The 18,616-nt window shown below is 42.6% G+C and overlaps 1 protein-coding gene across 1 annotated transcript; it reads left to right on the forward strand.

The window, feature by feature from the left end:
* The first annotated feature begins 1,035 nt into the window (after positions 1-1,035).
* Positions 1,036-18,383, forward strand: dgkaa (diacylglycerol kinase, alpha a). The gene is made up of 24 exons (XM_070968486.1): positions 1,036-1,233; positions 8,014-8,117; positions 8,453-8,529; positions 9,707-9,836; positions 10,019-10,093; positions 10,181-10,230; positions 10,390-10,464; positions 10,765-10,881; positions 11,952-12,069; positions 12,235-12,323; positions 12,439-12,558; positions 12,914-13,012; positions 13,248-13,334; positions 13,490-13,563; positions 13,645-13,719; positions 13,883-13,968; positions 14,080-14,169; positions 14,329-14,489; positions 14,576-14,640; positions 14,994-15,084; positions 15,229-15,415; positions 16,785-16,902; positions 17,131-17,191; positions 17,338-18,383. Exons 2-24 carry the CDS (start codon positions 8,042-8,044, stop codon positions 17,416-17,418), a joined length of 2,202 nt encoding a protein of 733 aa, XP_070824587.1. The 5' UTR covers positions 1,036-1,233; positions 8,014-8,041; the 3' UTR covers positions 17,419-18,383.
* Positions 18,384-18,616: the final 233 nt, after the last annotated feature.

Genomic DNA, 18,616 nt, shown 5'->3' on the forward strand with positions numbered 1-18,616 from the left:
TGGTGACGTAACTAGTAGCTATCGCTGACAAATAAATGTAGTAAAATAAAAAGTATAAAGCTGCACGAAATTGGAATATTAAATTTAAGTACAGGTGCCATAAAGTTGTGCTTCGGCTCAGTATTGTGGTAACTATTTTGTTACATTTCACCATCATATGTGTTGTAAAATAAGACCGTTAGAATACTTGTTTCTGATAGGCCGAACTCATCTTCAAACATAGTTCCCAACAAGTTTAATCACCGTCTAAATCAATGCGCAATGCACGTCGAACTGCACGTAACCACGGTAACGTTATTTATGACACGTTACCGGTTGTCTCGTGGTAGAAAACCAAACCATGAAGTTAACAAACTAACTTTACTAAGTGGACAGCTAGTCCTTCATATATTATTAATGTTTGTACCTTTTGGTGGGTCAGTAATAATAACTGCTAACTTAAATAAGGCCACGCCAGGTATGAGAAAATGAGAGGGAAGTGGCCTCCACCAAGACGGCTGGACTTGTTCCTACAATGTTAGCTCTATCGCAAGTAAGCTAACCTTTGGTTTGTGAGGCTTGTTGCTTATTTTTTATTGACACCGTCAGAGAGGAGTAAAAGTAAGCTAGGCTAGTTTGGTAAGCTCAGTTAATTAAGGTCATTATATTGTCCAGCATCATGGGTTTATATTTTACTAGCTTGTGGCATGTTATTACAAAATCATATAAATTAGCCTAGCCTAGCATATGAGACATGTATGTCTCTGTGGTGTTATGTTAAAAACCACAAAACAGCTCTTTTTTGTAACTGAATTAGGTATAACTTACTGTACCATGGTAATGCATAATCTTCAGCTACTGTTTGCACTTTAACCCCTCAGCACGAACAATGTTAATGGTTACTACAATTAGTAGTTTGTTTATTGCCTTTCAGATAAATCGCCCCGTGGTTTTCATTTCACTGATAGTTTGATGATTGCACAGGTTACAGCTGCATTACAACTTTGCTGACGGATGCACGCCGGTGTGACGGAGTGTATTGGTTAGCAGAGAGGCAGCAGAGCGGCTGAGGCGGTGCTTGTGACAGGAGGGATCCGCTCACTCAGTCTCTTCCCCGCATTACTGCTTCCACTCCGCCGACCAGCACCCTCCGTTCAAAGTTAACGGCCACTTCCATTCGCAGGCTTTTGACCGGTTGCTGAGCTGCACCGCGACGATACCACGAAAGACTAGCAACGGAGCGGCGACAGAAAGGTAAGATGACTCACAAGAACAAACATTGAGAGATCCGGATTCGGCGTATTGAGTTGAAGTTTCATTGCAGCGCTGAACGGCGTTTAGCTGCAGATCAACGACAGCCAGACGCGGAGCGGTAATTTTAGCGTGTTGTTTTTGCTGTCAAGAATTGACTGGGAGATCTAAGGAGGTGCATCTGACGGCTTTCAGCTCCGTGCATGGGATTCTGTCAAGAGAAAGTCGTGTGTTGATAACATACCATTCGCTCAGCGGAGGAGACCTTTGCATGTTAATGCACGGTCCGCTGCCTTCGTTTTAAACCTCACAAGCATGCATCATTTCAGTTCCCTTTGCAGTGTGTCATGACTGTTAATGTCAGGCTGCTTAAGTTACCCGCCGATGAAGCCTTCTCTCATTCTATTTAGAGAATTGAGTAGTTCATCTGGCAGAGTACGGGCTGGTGAGCATTCAGGGGTATTTGAGGTATTGGAAAGAGTACTTTCATGTCTGAAGATTCCCTGCTGTGTTTTATTTAAACTTGCCAGCATATGCCACAGCTTGATACTGTGTGTCACTGGTACGTTGTGCAAACAGATTTATAAAGCTTTTTCCTTCTGTTTGACAAGATCTTATCTGAGTGACCACTATCTGAGATTAGGCTTGTTGCAGGATATGGTGCTATACCAGCAGGGACAGTGAAACCTCGATCAAAACAAACACCATACAGGGTTTTCACTGTGTTTTTTTTTTTTGTATTTGGGATAGCAAAATCCTACATGGTGTGAAGTAAATGATGGTGGGCATTGGTGGGCGCTGTCAGTGCCTTGTGGTCATTTTTTAATGTCGCTTAACTGCAAATGGTGAATGTGACTTTCAGCCCTCATACTTACCGGAAAAACAAAACATACAGGAAATTATTGATCACATCTTTTGGCGGAACCACTTTATTTCCAGACTTTCCTGGTGGAGCTGTGTGTTCATTATCATCAGGTTATTTCAAAGCTGGGGAGTCTCGGTATTCTTCAAGCACAGGCAATCTATACTGTAGTCAGGTCAGTTATCTCACTGTTAACATTTGCGTCAGAAGCTAGAAGCTGTAGATGAACGAGAATAAAGGGCGATTTGTGGGTCCATTTGTAAATGATCACGCTTGCTGTATGGTGCAGCTGTCAGATGTGATCAGAGAAATGACATGCACACCTTTTGTTTACAGACTATTTCACTTCTGTAAATACAGTAGCTGTATCTTCCATTTAGCCCCCACTTCCTTCATTATGTCATTGCCCTGAGTCTGCCATAATCCTGTATAATGACTGTGTATAAAGACTATTTTTAACCCCTTTGCATTTCAAAAATGAACTGCCGTAAGTCAAAACTTCATTATCCCATCAAAGAATCTGCCATGTTACAGCTGAAATCTCAAATGCTGTAACTTACTCCATCACTCTTCCCTCCCGCTTAGGCTCATTCATTCATATTTAGGCATACATGAGAAAATATAATCAAACATGTTTTAGTTATTTCTGAAGACCCCGGATCCCTGAGTTACAATGGAGGAGAATACTACGTGATTCAGATTGAATCATCAAAAAAACGTAACATTTAATCTTTCATTTTCAGTAGTAGATAGACCTGTGGGCGAACCAGACGAGACTCCCTGATACGTGCTAACACACCATAAAAGCAATGTGGCTGTTGTATGACAGCGTGCACCCTCGCAAGTCTGGGCAGGTTTGATGTTTTGTTTTTTTTTTACCCTGACTGGTGGTGTGGTGTTCTACAAGGCTGCCTCCACAAAAAAGCTATTATGTAAGTCACATTCAAGTCTGAACTCCGTGTGATGGGCAGTCCTCACTTTGAAGCCGGGGAGCGAGCAAAGCCTCGCCTACATTTTCCAAGAAATCTGTGATTCATGCTGTGGTGAATGCCTTTTGTGTTTTTTTTCTGTCGTGTTTTTTTCTCATTTGCAGTCGTGTTTATTTCGTTCGAGTTCTCTAGTATCTCTGCTAACCGGAGCCTGCTGTAGTTTGCATACCACTCAATTCTTCAAATGCTGCCGTGCAGTATTAGACCAGAGGAAGACCCTTTTTAACAGACCAGGCTCAGCTGTGACCGTGCCATTGCTTTTTGACCCTGCTTTTTTCATTGTTTCAGTCCAATTGAATTGATGTCTTACACCAGCCAGATCTGTATTTTTCCAAAAAATCCATCTATCCTAGACCCTGCATAGCATACTTTAATACAGAAAATATCGGCTATATCCAAGCCAGGGTGCTTTCAGTAGATTTCAACACATTTGTCAGTACACAGTACAGCGATACGTGCTATACTGAACTGAAGTCAAGATATAAAACGAGCAGGGGAAGTAGTGGTTAGGGGCTGTACCTCTGGGGATACGTAGATGAAGAAGGTGAAGTTCCACTAAGTCAAATATTAGTGCTGCTTTGTATCTTCTGGCTCAGACTACGAAGTGAAACCTTGAGCAAGCAGTTCATTTATAGTAAAGGAGCGCTAACTTGCCCATGGAATTACTCACAGTAGCATCTTCATGTAGAATGCAATTTAGAGCCTGGCCTCTGGTTTTGAGGGCCAGAAGAGGCTCATGGTGTGGGAGGAGGTGGAGCTGCAGGGGGAAGACTCGCTGCTACTGACTGGGCTCCCCCTTCCCTGAGCTGGCTGCCTCCCTCTCTGTCGGTGCCTCCTCCTACCTGTTAGTCACCCGTGGCAGCACTCTGACAGAGAGCAGCTGATGGAGGGAAACACTTTCCATAGCAACCAAGCATGTCCGTCCACCCCCTTCTGTTAATCTGATGCAATAAGTACGCACTTGAATGGAGGGAATTTTAGTAGTTTCAGAAGGAAAACAAACGCTCAGCATCAGATGTAGACTTCACTCTCCCTTTAGAGAACCTGCGTAGTGTTTTCCAACCACAGAATGACGGAGTCAGTGGTTTGCACCCTGCAAGTGTTGCAAAACAGCAGATTTCCTTGACACAAGGCGTGGGCGGTATGACAGCTTGCACAAACATTAGCCTGCATGGAAAAAGGTCATCCCCAAGTGTACCTTGAAATCATTCTCATAAAGACAGTGCTGTATGGTTGTTGACAGGTTTTCATGGAGACACTAAGGGTTCGTAGTTAAATGCACGGCATGTGTGGAGGAAAATGCCAACTGAACTGTCCGCTCTCTCTCTCCAATTATTTCACTGTGTGAGTTTTTATAAAGCTGTTGCTTTGGTGTTTTTCAGTTGAGTGGTCAGAAGTAAAGGCTTGTGTCAGGCTCTAAACAGACAGTTTTTCAGAGGTTTATGGGGGAGTAGATGTTGCTTTCAAGAGCTGTCGCTACTTGAAGAACCACTTTAACATTTAAATTGTTCTTTACTCCTATTTGAAGAACCGTTAGTGGCCCTGTATACAGCCAGGAGGCAGCAGCTCTTGGGCATTTCAGCTCAGAACATGTGCTGCACCATTTATTCTGTGCTGATTATATGGAGTGACATTTTGTTCAAACAGAATTATACCTCAGAATATAAATCACACAGTATGACAGCTACGTGACTTCTGTTAGCCCACATTTAAATCTTTCTCATGTCCACACAACTGAGTCTCTACCACATAAATGTTTCTATAAAGCAACATAAACAGTTCCCCCATAAAGCACCTACCACCTACCCAACAGCATAACCTTACTGAAAGCCAGCCCAGAAACAGTTCGTCACATGTTCTGTAATAAGTCTTAAGAAGCATCATACATTCCTCAAACCTCCTGAAATATTTATACCTGCTCCACTGAGCTCATTTAGATGGAGCTATTGTTTTTAAAAACTCTATCCCATTTATTTTTGAGATTGGAGACAACTGGCTCAGTACATACTGCACTATTCATATCCTCTCCTCTAAGTGCAGGGAATGCCTCTTCCTGTGCTTCATGTCCTGATTGGTACCGATTCCCACTCTGCATCGTGCATGCAAATCATTATCTAATCAGGAAGTGAGGAGTCAGATTACTCAGATAGGCTTGAGATCTCATTGAACCAGACAATAATGATGATGACACTCAGTTGGTGAAGAGACAAAATAGACACGATGCTGCTCGTGACATCGCGCTCCTCTGGAAAGCATAAAAACAGGGAAGGAAAAACAGCGCCGAGGAGTCATCTAAAATGAGAGGTGTGTTTCATGACTATTTTTAGTTTTTTTTATTTATTTATAAGACAGTGTTTGAAGATGGAGTCAGAACCACATTTCTTAGAATAAACAGTTTTAGGCTGTAATCAGGTGGTCAGTAGCAGATGGCTTTTCATGATTTCTTCATATGACGCTTAGCTGTTGAAGTCAGAGCTGGTCCAGCTGATCGGCTTCAAAAACAGAACTGCAAGGCAAAGCTGCTGACCTTTTTAGGGAATTAGGAGGACAGTGGGAACCTTTCAGAGTCCAAATACAGAAAATGGATCCAAATCACGTGTAAAAAGTGGGTGTTAGTTCAGCTTATTTCATTTCTTTTTCCCAGTATTTCCTTTGTCCTTCAAGTACTCTGATGTTCTGCTTAGTGCAGATAGCCATCACTGATACCTGCGCTGGCTGCATGTTAATGTGTGAAAACACCTGTGGACAACAGTGTGAACAACACATTTCCAGCAAGGTCCCATTCATCAGCCTGGACTGGAAACCACCACAGTGTTTTATTTGGGGCCAGGTTCAGTATTTTTATCCTATTCCATTTTAAACTCTTTCCCCTTTTACTTTCCTCAGTAACAATCACATTGCTAAGTGGGGAGTTACAAGACTTGTTATTGGAAACCTAGTTTTAAGCCAACAGGCTGCTCTTAAAGGACCAAACTAATGGCACACTTTGTTTTAGTTTTAGCTCCTCAAGTGCACATAATTATTACTGACCATTTCCCAGAGTACGCTGTAGAGTTTCCCATTCTGAATCTGCATTTCCTACTTTACATCCCAGCCTTCCGTTGCCATTCATTTCCATACAGTATTAAAGTCAATTAGCAGACTATTTAAACTTTCTTGACTTGCACTGAGTAGTGAAAAGACTATTTGTTATTGCCAAAGATCCATTATCAGTGTATGGTAATGCAGGTGAAGTGCAGATTGATTCTCCATTGCAGTACCCCTTAATGGTGATGTAATTTGGACAAAACCACAGTTTGCTGTGACGGATCACACAAGTTAGAAAAATGACAAACTGTACAGCATGGAATCTAAAATATCCTGCAGTTTTGTAAACTGTGTGTGTTAAATCAAGCAGAATCACTGTTGTGGTCCTTTAAAGTAGGGCTATATAATTTTTACTAAACAGATGATGATCATGGAATAATGGTGAAACATAATGTAAAAGGTAGAGGGGTAGACTCAGCATCTAAAGTTTGTTAACTTTAGTCAGCATTAGCCATAAGCTACTGGTCATACCAGACCACACAAGATCATAGCAACGAAATGTCTGAGAGTATTAAAGAGTGCAAGACTATATTTTATTTCTTATTAACTCAACATTTTGTTTGGAAACCTCAGAATGTGTTATTTTATCTTTAGAAGTATTTCATAGTCTGGCTTCAACACAAATGTTCTCTTAAATGCTCTTCTTGCCAAGAAAAGACTGCATCAGTGAGTCATGCAGGCTATTTCTCGGTGGTTATTATGACAGACCTGTCTGGGGAGATCTTGGATAACATAATTGCGGTACATATTGATTATCAACCGCATTAGGCATTCTATAAATTCCGTATTGATCTATCCTTGTATTTCCTATTGCACCATTTTATCGGCGAACATATGCAGCAACGTCAAACAGGATGTCCGGATGGCAGCTTTCTCCCTTCCATTATCTGGTTCTCCTCTTTCTTCAATGATTGATGAACTACATTTGTTCGTTTTGCCATCATTAGGGAATCTCCTTCCGTTACGTTTCAACAGCATGTTTGCTTCTGATGAAAACATTCAGAACAAACTCGCCAAATGTTTGTCCAGATATCATGTCTCTGATATACTTGGCCAGTATTCATTGCCACCGTAACCTCCTTTTCTGTGTCAGATTCAGATTTCATGACCGCTTTCAGCCTCATTTGACATTTAAGTCTCTTCCTTTTGTTTGGCGGGGAGGTCCCTTGACAAGCCAGTATGTTTTTTTCGACATCCCCACAAGATTTTATTGTTTATCTCTGCATTTTAACATTTCCTTGTAGTCTTTTGTGCGAAACTAAACCAAACACTCCCTATATCTGGTATTTTATATCAAATATAGGCCAGTCAGTATGTGGAAAGAGATTTTGGGTGCAGAGAATCTCTAGAGTCGAAGTACCATGGGTACCTTTAGCCTGACATAATTTCTACCAGACTTTTGGCCCAGTTGTGGCGAGTCATGTTATTGATGGTGAGAGATGTAAAATAAATACATTGTATGGACACGAGCACACAAATTTGTTCATGTTTGGCAGTGTCTCCATTTCAGAGCAGAAAAAAATGGCAGTGAGCCATAAAAGCCTATTATAATCATTGTGTTTACCAAAAGGGAAAAGGCATTTTTCTCATGTGTACAGCGTTGACGGCCAATGTTCAGCACGGCTCTGCATATTCTGCTGCAGTTACTGACTTGCTTCTGCTTCTGCTTGGATGTTGAGTGTAATTCTCCCTGTCTACACTCATGGATTTTTGTAGTGCGAGATGGGAGATGGTATCTTTTGCTTGCAGCCATGCTTTTATGTTTTCCAAAGAGGCAGGCTACTGTGCACCCACCTTTTCTTTTCTCTCCGTCTATGTCTCACTGTTTCTCTCGCCCGTGCACAGGCAGGCAGTTAGTGCAGAAGCAGGCACCATGTCCACCCCCACAAACCCAGAGGTGAAGGAACTGAGCCCTGTCGACTTTATCCAGCTACAGCAGTACATCGAATGTGAGTACAGACGGGCGGGCGGGCAGGCAGGCAGCTTTCTCAGCGCTTAACACCCCCCCCCCCACTTCCACTTCCACCCACACACACACACTCATTTACTCTCGCTCATCTAGAGGAGGTAGCAGTCTGCCACAGTCTGCTTTTTGCAGATAAAGCATGCACATCTTTGTCTTTTTTTCCAGCTAAATCTATGTTCATTGTGTAGTCATGCGTGCACATGATATTTCAGACATGTGGACTGAAGATGTGTACAAAGAGTCAAGTAATAGGTGAACTGCCGTCATGTAGAGAAGTACTCATGTCTGCCTGGGTAACCTGTGTGTCTTTGCTTCCAGACTGCAGCTTGAAGGTGAAAGACGTGCTGAGGGAATTTGACGCAGATGGCAGTCTGGCCCAGCACAGACATGGAGAGGTGAGGGGACAGTGTGTCCTGCTGTTCACCATCAGGTCCACTCCCGCAGATCTCAGTCACAGTGATCTCAGCTACGAGGCACATAACTGAACTGAATTATGGCTCTCAGCAGAGCAGTTCAGTGAGAAACGTGCATTGGATTTATGTATATTGGGCAGTTATTAATTGTCCTCCGCTGATGAGTTTGATTCAAACCTATTGATCATGTTGACGAAGCTGTCAGTGAGAAATGTCTTCAGCGCACTCAAGCGAGGTTGCAAATGTAAATTACCTCCTTAGTTTTGCCCACGCAGCAGGGCTTTGCTGAACAGTGTGCTGGCTGCCCTCATGCAGTGTAAGCTCAATTGTGATTGAAAGAAGATCTTTCCAATACTGTACATCAGTGGGTGACGCTGCCAAGCAATTTGTGCAGGAAGCAAATGCACTAATTTCTGATGGATCAGTTGGCTACATACAGTTTAATTAGATCACTGGAAGGAGTTCTCTTTAATGGGAGAAAACACAAATCTTGTCATAAAGTACTAGTTAATAGCTTCTAAAATACACAGAGCAATGAGGTTTTTTGTTGTGAATGTCGGTATGAGTGCAGAATAACGACGTAGCTGCCTTGCATTGACATTATTTATTACTAGGGCAGCTCTGCAGGGTATCAACCAATGGAAATGGAATATGTCAACAAGAAATAGGTTTGTGGTTCACCATTGTCGAGGGACTATTGCTTGTTAACCCTGCAGCATATTATCGTGTGAGATTGAGCGATACCAGGCCAGACAGATGGACGGAAATCTTGAACCACAAGCCTGTGTCTTGTTTGTTTTCATTGTCAAGCGAAAACTTGCCCCAACTTTGGAGACTATCATGTTTTCACCAAAAAAAATCACAGATTAATTGTTTTTAAGAGACTTCTTGGGCTTTTGAAAACCCCTCAGCTCACTCTCAAGCTCTCAACAAGGCTGCTTTTCTGTTAAAAGCAACAACCTTTTCACACATTGACAGTGATGCGATCATGATCTTCCCTTATTTTCAGAAGAGGCAAATTCAAAAAAATGCAGAAGTTAACATGCACAACACACACACACATACACAGGCGGTAAAAAAAAACAAAAAAAAACACATTTTTTACACTTCACAAAACCACTGTAAACAAACAGTTTGTCTCCCATTCATTTTGTTCCAGTGCATCAATGAAGAAGGATTTCGCCTGTTCCTGAAGACTTATTTAGAAGTGGAGGACTTCCCTGTGGATCTCTGCCAGCGACTCTTTCTCTCCTTCCAAAACTCTGAACCCACCCAGGAAGACAGTGCCAGTGAGATTATACACCATGTATTAACACAACTCACTGCCTCCACACTACTTTGCAGCAGGCCCTTATCAATTTACGCCATGGCCTATTTGGCATACATTCATTTATCACCACATGCCTGTGAGGTACTGTTTGTGCAGATATGGTGACTAGAGTATTCACAGCCATCCCTCTCTCTCCCGTAGAGGAGGTCTTTCTGAAGGATGTTTCATGTTACTTCTCTCTGCTGGAGGATGGCCAACCCAGGGACAAGCTGGAGTGTGAGTCCTCAGTTTCTTTTATACGCAGAGTAAAATGAGCGATGACTTGGTCCAGCACTTCTACTTTCATTTCTCCCCTCTCTTTAGTTGCTTTCAAGCTGTACGACAGAGATGGCAACGGAGTCCTTGACAGCTCTGTAAGTTGTCTTTTACACGTGATTGTCAACGATCAAATGTAAAATTCTGCTTTAATTGTGAATCCTGCCTATTCAGTTCAAATTTGAGCACCATTTAATTTAAAGTACTGTGTCACAGCAGCCACACCACTGAAAAGTCTCTTGTTTCTTTTGAAACAGGAAGTGGATAGGATTATTGCTCAGATGATGCATGCAGCAGAATACCTCGGATGGGATGTGTCAGAGCTGAGACCGGTAAGTCCCAGAATGCTCTACTCTGACATGAAAACTCACTCAGACACATGAAAGCTTGTACTTACTGTACTCTCATTACTATGAAATTACAGAAAGATGCACAGATTTGTTTGCACAAAATATCTCTTGCATCATTATGTGCAGTATATGGCAGGATTTGTTACTCATTAGCACTGGTTGGTGAAATGATAAGCAAAATCAACAAATTCCCTGACTTGTTTCAGAAAACGTGGGATCTTCTGTAAGTAATAGAAATGCATGTGCTGATTGGATGATAACAATCACCTGTCACATCATCAGGTTCTGAAGGACATGATGACAGCAATTGATGCCGACAGCAGCGGCACCGTGTCTCTGGAGGAGTGGGTGGAGGGAGGCATGAACAACGTTCCCTTGCTGGTCTTGCTGGGTCTGAAGGTGCTTTAAAGGCAGAATGTTTCTCTTTTCATTAAGTGTTTGGCCTCAGATGTATTTCATTTTTACAGCAGGTGTCACAAAGTGGTAAAACCTACTTTTACTGCTCTTGTGAAACCCTGGCCTTGCGTGCGTCTCCTCTGTCCTTCGTCTCCTCCCGGTCTATAAGGGCCATTTTGCCGACTCAGTGTTACAGGGTGTGGTAATGTCATCTGCTCTCATGCAAGTGCTGCACCATCAGAGCGCTTTAGTGTTTTCCATTTACTCTGCACAATCTGTGCCCACATTCAACAAAGTGCTTGCATAAAATAGCCATTTTATGACTGCCGCACTACACTTCCTTAAAGATATAAATCTTTCTAATATTGGGCGTACACATAAAAAGGCTGGCTTAAATCAAGGACAGATCAGTTTTGTGTTATGGGTGTTGTTAAATGTATTACCAGGAATGTAACAGCCACTTACTGTTCGACTGCGTGTCTGCCTGATCACTGTAGTGATCTAAAACCATGAACTGGACTCTGTCACTGGGTTTGGCCTCTACAACAATGCCAGGGACTTCCCCTCGGGCTATTTCTAGCCACCAAGGGACATTTGAAGCCTGGGGTGAAGTCAGCCCCCTCACAGTTGCTCTGTGCTGCTTCCCGGGCTGCCCGCTATGCCTCATGCAGTAAGTGATAGGCTGAAGCATTAAAAAGTGTGTAATCTGGATAAGAGCGCTGGTCGCTCTATAAACAGATTGACAGCAGTCTTATAATCTTGTGTTGAGAGTTTGAGATTATAGCAGTGCTGATTTGGATATCCGTGGCTGCACTGTATGTGCTGATATGTAGAGCCACTCAATACTGCATAATCAGAAATCTCATTAAGGCAAGGCTAGTCATTAGTAGGTGTGAAAAACAACTGTCAAATGCGGTTTGCATGGTTTGATCCAAACTTAACAAAAGAAACATACGAGCTTTGTTCCTTAAAAGCTTTTATTAATTTTATTAAGTATTTTTTTAAGCACCAAAATCCTGAAACATTATCTTTCTTGCTTTGACATATACGATGATTGCTCCTTCAACAACCAGATGACTCAGAAGGATGGCCAGCACCTCTGGAGGATGAAACATTTCAACAAGCCTGTTTACTGCAACGTGTGCCAGAGCATGCTGCTGGGTCTGAGGAAGCAAGGGCTGTGCTGCACCTGTGAGTACCTGGACTCACCAGAAGGGGGCGACACTGCAGCGACATCTGTCACTGAAACTGAATGCGTGATGCTTTTTTGATTAATGCTCATCTGTCAGCCATAAATCTGATAGCATGATGTATATGAAAGGAAACGTCATATGACAGCTGTCTCCTGTTGTGCAGGCTGCAAATACACAGTCCACGGACGGTGCGCTAACAGGAATCCAGCCCCCTGCACCAGGACGTACGTGAAGTCAAAGAAAGAAACGGGGGTATGCATCCAGCATCTCCATGACAACATTTACTGTGTCACTCAGTCTAAATTAGACATTATCCTGCGTCTGAGTGCTCTTAAGCGAACGTTAAAACATTCATCCCACATTTCAGGTTCCAGCGCACGACTGGGTGAGTGGGAACTGTGACTCGAGGAAGTGTGATAAATGCCAGAAGAAGATAAAGAGCTTCCAAGGCTTAACGGGCAAACACTGTGTGTGGTGCCACACCATGGTGAGAAAGCATCTCAGTGTGTCACTGATTCTTTTGAGGAATAAACAGTTTCGTAGTTTATGAGCAATGAGGAGAAAATGTGTGTTTTGGTTATCCAGCATTGCAGCTTAAATGGCCTAATTGTAGGCCACACACCCAAAATGCTTTGGGTTCAAGTTCAGCGTGGGGGGGCTTGTTTCTCTCTTAACCGTCCTGTCTCTGTCCGCTGTGAGCGGTACAACAGTAAATGAAGCAGAAAAGCAAAACAAAATATTTTAAAAGGATAAATTTGGATCCTGTCAGCTGTCATCACTGCTGTGGTGGGAGTTTATGTAATGTGCCTCTTTTTGTGTTGTTGTTTTGTTTTTTTTAACAGCGTCATGATGAATGCGCAGACCAAGAACCAACAGAGTGTACCTGTGGGCAGCTCAGAGACCATATCCTGCCTCCGTGGGCAATATATCCTGTTATAAAGGTACAAAATTACCCTCTGGCACATCTCAAGCACATGTACAAACCGTGCCTGTCACACCAACGCAGAACATGACATCAGCCCAGGGCTGTTTATTGTTGTTGGTGAGCCCTTCTCACCTATGTGGCATTTTGACAGGTACAGCATGTAAAGATTTTTCTTTGTCCTCAAAAGGCAAGAAAGGCTGTTACAGTTTCTCCTGTTTATTCACACTGTCACTTTGTTTTGGTCCCTAAAGGAGAGACCAAACAATGTAAAGAATGGCTGCTCAGGCTCCACAGATGACAGCGAGCTCAATACCACTCCTGATGGCCAAGTGCTTCAGGTATTAATCTCCCCAGCGAAGGCTTTTATCAATGCTGAATATTTACCTGACATCTGAGTAGGCTATATATACATATATATATACATACGATAGATCAGTATGCATATTGTCCCATCTGTTTAACACAACTATGACGTTCGTTCGTCATTCAACAGATCAGCCCTGTACCCAACACGCATCCTCTTCTCGTGTTTGTCAACCCTAAAAGTGGAGGCAAGCAGGGAGAGAGGTGAGTCTAAACAACAGTAAATTCATGAACTAATTGATGTTTAATGAGTCCACGTGTTTAGCCTGGTTTTATGTATTTCAGAGTCCTGCATAAATTTCAGTATTTACTGAATCCACGACAGGTATACAACCTTTCAAATGGCGGACCTGGACCAGGGTGAGTCATTGGCTCAACACATTTTGGTCTATATTTTATTTCATAAAAGCTTTTGTAGTTTCTCTTTTAAAATACAAATACCTAAACATCAGATCATTTCAGACCACACTGACCTGAATACTCCTTTAAGCTCTGTATCATGCTCCCGTCATCTTTCTCTCAGATTGAGTTTCTTCAGAAACCTGCAGGATTACAGGATCCTGGTGTGCGGGGGAGACGGAACAGTTGGCTGGATTCTGGACGCAATAGGTGAGATTTTTTGGGAGCAAGCAGTACGAAAGGCATGCGTCAGCTTCCACACCACGAGCCTCTGGTGAAAAGCAATTTGACACACTTCCTTTTTCCTTTTCTTGCAATCAGATAAAGCCAATCTGCTGGTACGGCCACCTGTCGCGGTGCTTCCTCTGGGCACAGGAAATGACCTTGCGCGATGTCTGCGATGGGGAGGAGGTGAGAAATGAATGAGGCTTGGAGAGTTCCCTTACAGCGTGTGTGTTTGTTTGAATGCGCTTCAGCAAAAGAGAAGTTCTGCCAATGTTTTGTGCTAAATTTGTGCGCACCTGAAGGCAGTGAGTCATGTTGCTTTTTGTGCGTGTTGCCTCGTTGAAGGATACGATGGAGAGGATCTGAGTCGTATTCTTAAAGACATCGAGGGGAGCTCTCAGGTGCTGATGGACCGCTGGAGTGTGCAGGTCATCACAGATGGGAATCAGGAGAAGGGCGACCCGGTGCCATACGAAATCATCAACAACTACTTCTCTATCGGCGTTGTGAGTTGATCAAAATTTCACACGGGAAAGTGTTCATTTTTCAGTTGTGAGTTTGGATCAGTTTGATCGTTATGCTGTGTTGACAGGATGCCTCCATTGCCCACCGGTTTCACACAATGAGGGAGAAACATCCCCAGAAATTCAACAGCAGGTACGCAATCAACTGTTTGGTGGAACACATTCAGGCTCCATGTCACTTCCTCAGGAACAGCAAACAAACAGCAAAACCCACTCATAGCAATAACATGCGACTGTTTTGAGATCAGACCTGTACTGTTCAACAACAAAGCAGAGCTGTTTCGTTTTTCCTGTTTGCCTTAACGGATTTTTGAAAGCTGAGAAAAAAAACCAAATGCAGGTGGCGACAGCAGATGTGTGCGGCAGCAAGCGCTGCAGCTCAACTCCTCCTCCTTCCAGAGAGCTGTGTGTGCTGACAGAAGAAAATGCTCTGTGAAAAATGACATGAATTTAAACCTGAAAAAACACACTTTTTGGTGGCTGCAGAATGAAGAACAAGCTGTGGTATTTTGAATTCGCCACTTCAGAAACCATCTCTGCTTCCTGCAAGAAACTGAACGAAAGCCTGACAATCGAGGTGAGAACGCAGCATCAGCGTTACCTGCACTGCAACGGTGCATCTTCTCTTTGAAACCGTCTGTAGTGTGAAAAAAGAGCTTTTCTCATAACCGGCACTGATGCTTCACATTACCTCTGACACCTGCTGCTGTTTCTGCTGCAGTGCTGTGGTACTCCCCTGGATCTCAGTGGCCTGTCTCTAGAGGGGGTCGCTGTCCTAAACATTCCCAGCATGCACGGTGGCTCCAACCTATGGGGCGAGACCAAAAAAGGGGACAGTAAGGGACAGACGAGTCAGGAAGAGCCTGAGGTGATCATCAACCCAGAGATCCTGAAAGTGACCTCCCAAGGTATTTTGTCTTGGACCTTAACTCTTAGAGCGGGGAGCGTGTGAGATTACCAGAGATCTGATGTAAAGCTGCATTAATCAACATAGTTATGAGTCAGAACTGCACTTCCCCTCAGCTACATTTTTGGTCAGACTCCACTCTCATCAACTGTGTTTCTTTTCAGCAGAAAGTTCCTGATCAACATCCTTTGAGCTTTCATTCAAAGCTAAAAGGAGTGTGAATATCGGATTAGCATTTGACAGAGCAAAGCAAACAGGATCCAGAGTAAATGCTAATGTTATGTGCATGCTGGGTGTGGAAACAGTCAAATGTTTGCTTAAAGGCTTGCCTGAACAAGATCTTTTCCTCTTGATCTGCTGCTCCCAAGTGGTCAAAAAAATCAACTGATGGAGCTTTAAAAGGGTCATTTGCACAAATCATTAAACACATTAAATGAAACAGACTCCCACGTGATGAAAAACTGGTCTGACTCGATGATGTATTTTCATGCTGTTCTTGTATTTGGACGTGCAGTTACTGATTTATCTGACCACTTGAGGGCAGTAAAAACAAGCTGTGAGCGCTGACAGTCACGCTCCCAGCAGACACACAGCGTCATTTGCATTCATTTGAGATGGTGTTAGTGTCCGTCTTTCCAGTATTCACTCTCCTGTTAGCTGAGGGAAATATCTGGCTCTGAAGCTGCTAAAAGCTCCATTTGTTTATGCTCCATACAATTATTTGATTTGTTACAGATGTAGTTTCAGGATTAGTGTGTATCCAGTGATGTATGTGCAGTAAATATGGCTGCAGTTTATGCGCAGTGTGATTTCGTGACTTTAAAGGTGTAATATGTCACATTTCCACATTAAAATGGAGTTCTGTACTTAAAGTATCCCAAATGTTTCCAACGATGTTCAAACCCAGAAAATCCATAGTTTTATTTGAGCTAACAGTGCGTTTTATTTGGTCGCTTGTCAGTGGCTTCATAAGATAAGGTAAGATAAGATAAGATATAATATACCTTTATTAGTCCCACAGTGGGGAAAGTTCAGGTATTACTGCAGCAAAAGTGGATAGCAAACATAGAGGGCATCAGTAAAAAGGACATTAAATATTAAACCAAACAATATAAACAAGGAATAATGAAATATAAACACACAATACTGACATTTCACATTGATATGATTGATGTGATTGCACATTGATATGAATATGAACAACCAGTACTGACATTGCACATATCCCCTTTAACCCTCTAGTTGCTAAAACTTCCAGGAAAACACGGGGAAACACAAGATGACACATTAGACAGCGAAAAAGGAAGTCAGTGAACGTGAACTTTAAAACATTATCCCGGATCTTTAATACGTCCACGTGTCCTCCACAGATCTCAGTGACCGTCGATTAGAGGTGGTCGGCCTGGAAGGAGCCATGGAGATGGGACAGATATACACGGGCCTCAAGAGCGCCGTGAGGCTGGCGAAAACATCACAGATCACCATCAGGTGAGAAAGAGCCTCACAGACATGTTGAGACTCGTCGGGCTGTGGACTCTAAGTCTTGAGAATGGCTTATAGTTGACTTTGATCACCAGCCGAGGATGGTAGCCGCAGGTTCTTTACATAACAATAATTATGTATGCTGGCTTTCCTTTGAGTGTTTTAATTGCACATCAGGGTCATCGGTTTTGTTACCCAATGCACTTTGTTGATCCCTCTCTACTTTATGCCCAGGACAAAGAAAGCGTTGCCGATGCAGATAGATGGAGAGCCGTGGATGCAGCCTCCCTGCACGGTAAATACCACTCAGACACAGTTTCCTTTTTATCATTTCAGCATTACACAGCGAAGCAAATGTTCCTGTCACAAATGAGCAGAAATGTTTTGATTTCATTATACTGTGATTTACGCCACATTTTGCATTTTATATTTCCTTCACAGATTCACATCACACACAAGAATCAGGCCAGTATGTTGATGGCTCCACAGGCCAAATCATCTGGTTTTTTCAACTACAAATAAAACTGCCTCCAGTTTATTGTACATAGGGGACTGACACTTTCTGCATGTCTGTAACACATAAACCAAGCATAGAACTGAATACAAACTGTGTGGTGACATATGTTTGCATCGTGGCAAAATGATTTAGACCAAATTTACTCTGTGTTTTCATCAGTACTGAAAACTCTTTCTGCCTCTGTCTCAATGCTTCACAGTTAGTGGAAATGTTGCTCTGTAGGAACTTAAAGTAAGGTTAAAGTAAAGTGAATATCACGCTAATAGAAGAATATCCTGCTTCATGTGCCTTTAAACTCTATTCTCTATGGTTATGGCTTAGGTAGAGGACGTACAGAGCGTTGTGTAGGCATGCACTTTGGACATAAACCATGTAGTATTGCTGTTTTGTTGTGGCTGTAAAGACGCTGTGAATGCCAGATATATGTTCTATGTCAATGTGGAACCAAAAGAGGAGGATAGATGAGATTATGTTTCAGGTGGTGGCCGAAGATGTTGTACTTTTTTTTTTTTTTCTTTTACATACATTTAAGGAGATACTTGAAAGTGTTTTGGGGGAACAGTAACAGGACAATCATTGCCAAAAGGGCTGCATGTTGATCCACTGCAGCAGACGCCTACTCTGCTGTTCCTGTGTGTGTGTGTGTGTGTGTGTGTGTGTGTGTGTGTGTGTGTGTGTGTGTGTGTGTGTGTGTGTGTGTGTGTGTGTGTGTGTGTGTGTGTGTGTGTGTGTGTGTGTGTGTGGACAGAAGGTATCGTAGCTGTTTAGTGCAGAGAGACGAGAGATGTTCACGTGTAAATTATGAATTACTGACGACTTGGATTTGAAATTCTTGGTTCAGAACAGTTTAAATATATGTGGTTCTTATTTAAATGCTTCATATCATCACAGTGTATCTGGAAGATTTTAATGTAATATGCCTGAAATAATACACTGTGTAAAGATTTTAATAAATCATCTGGACTTCTGTGTTTGGTATACTTCTTTTTACCATTTAGATGAACTTGTCTTCACAACCACTGCTTCATTCTTGGCAGTGGAGGATCTTTTCCCACCACTAAGGGGCGTCATCCACTCTTTAGTCTGTGGCCACAGATGGCTGCAACATGATCACGTCCACTGACTCAAAATAATTGTTTTCGCTTCCTCTTTTAGACTGAGGTCATAATTGTGCAGCTTAGTCTCTTTGTTGTCATAGAGAGG

The sequence above is a fragment of the Chaetodon trifascialis genome, chromosome 8 (genome assembly GCF_039877785.1).
Source record: "Chaetodon trifascialis isolate fChaTrf1 chromosome 8, fChaTrf1.hap1, whole genome shotgun sequence".
Classification (NCBI taxonomy): Eukaryota; Metazoa; Chordata; class Actinopteri; order Chaetodontiformes; family Chaetodontidae; genus Chaetodon; species Chaetodon trifascialis.

What these genes read in the sequence shown, in the direction of transcription:
- dgkaa (XM_070968486.1), top strand. Translation starts at nt 8,042, where the DNA reads ATGTCCACCCCCACAAACCCAGAGGTGAAGGAACTGAGCCCTGTCGAC. An exon ending in ATGTGTCAGAGCTGAGACCG is followed by an intron (nt 10,465 to 10,764) that starts GTAAGTCCCAGA and finishes TCACATCATCAG; the next exon opens with GTTCTGAAGGACATGATGAC. An exon ending in AATGGCGGACCTGGACCAGG is followed by an intron (nt 13,720 to 13,882) that starts GTGAGTCATTGG and finishes TCTTTCTCTCAG; the next exon opens with ATTGAGTTTCTTCAGAAACC.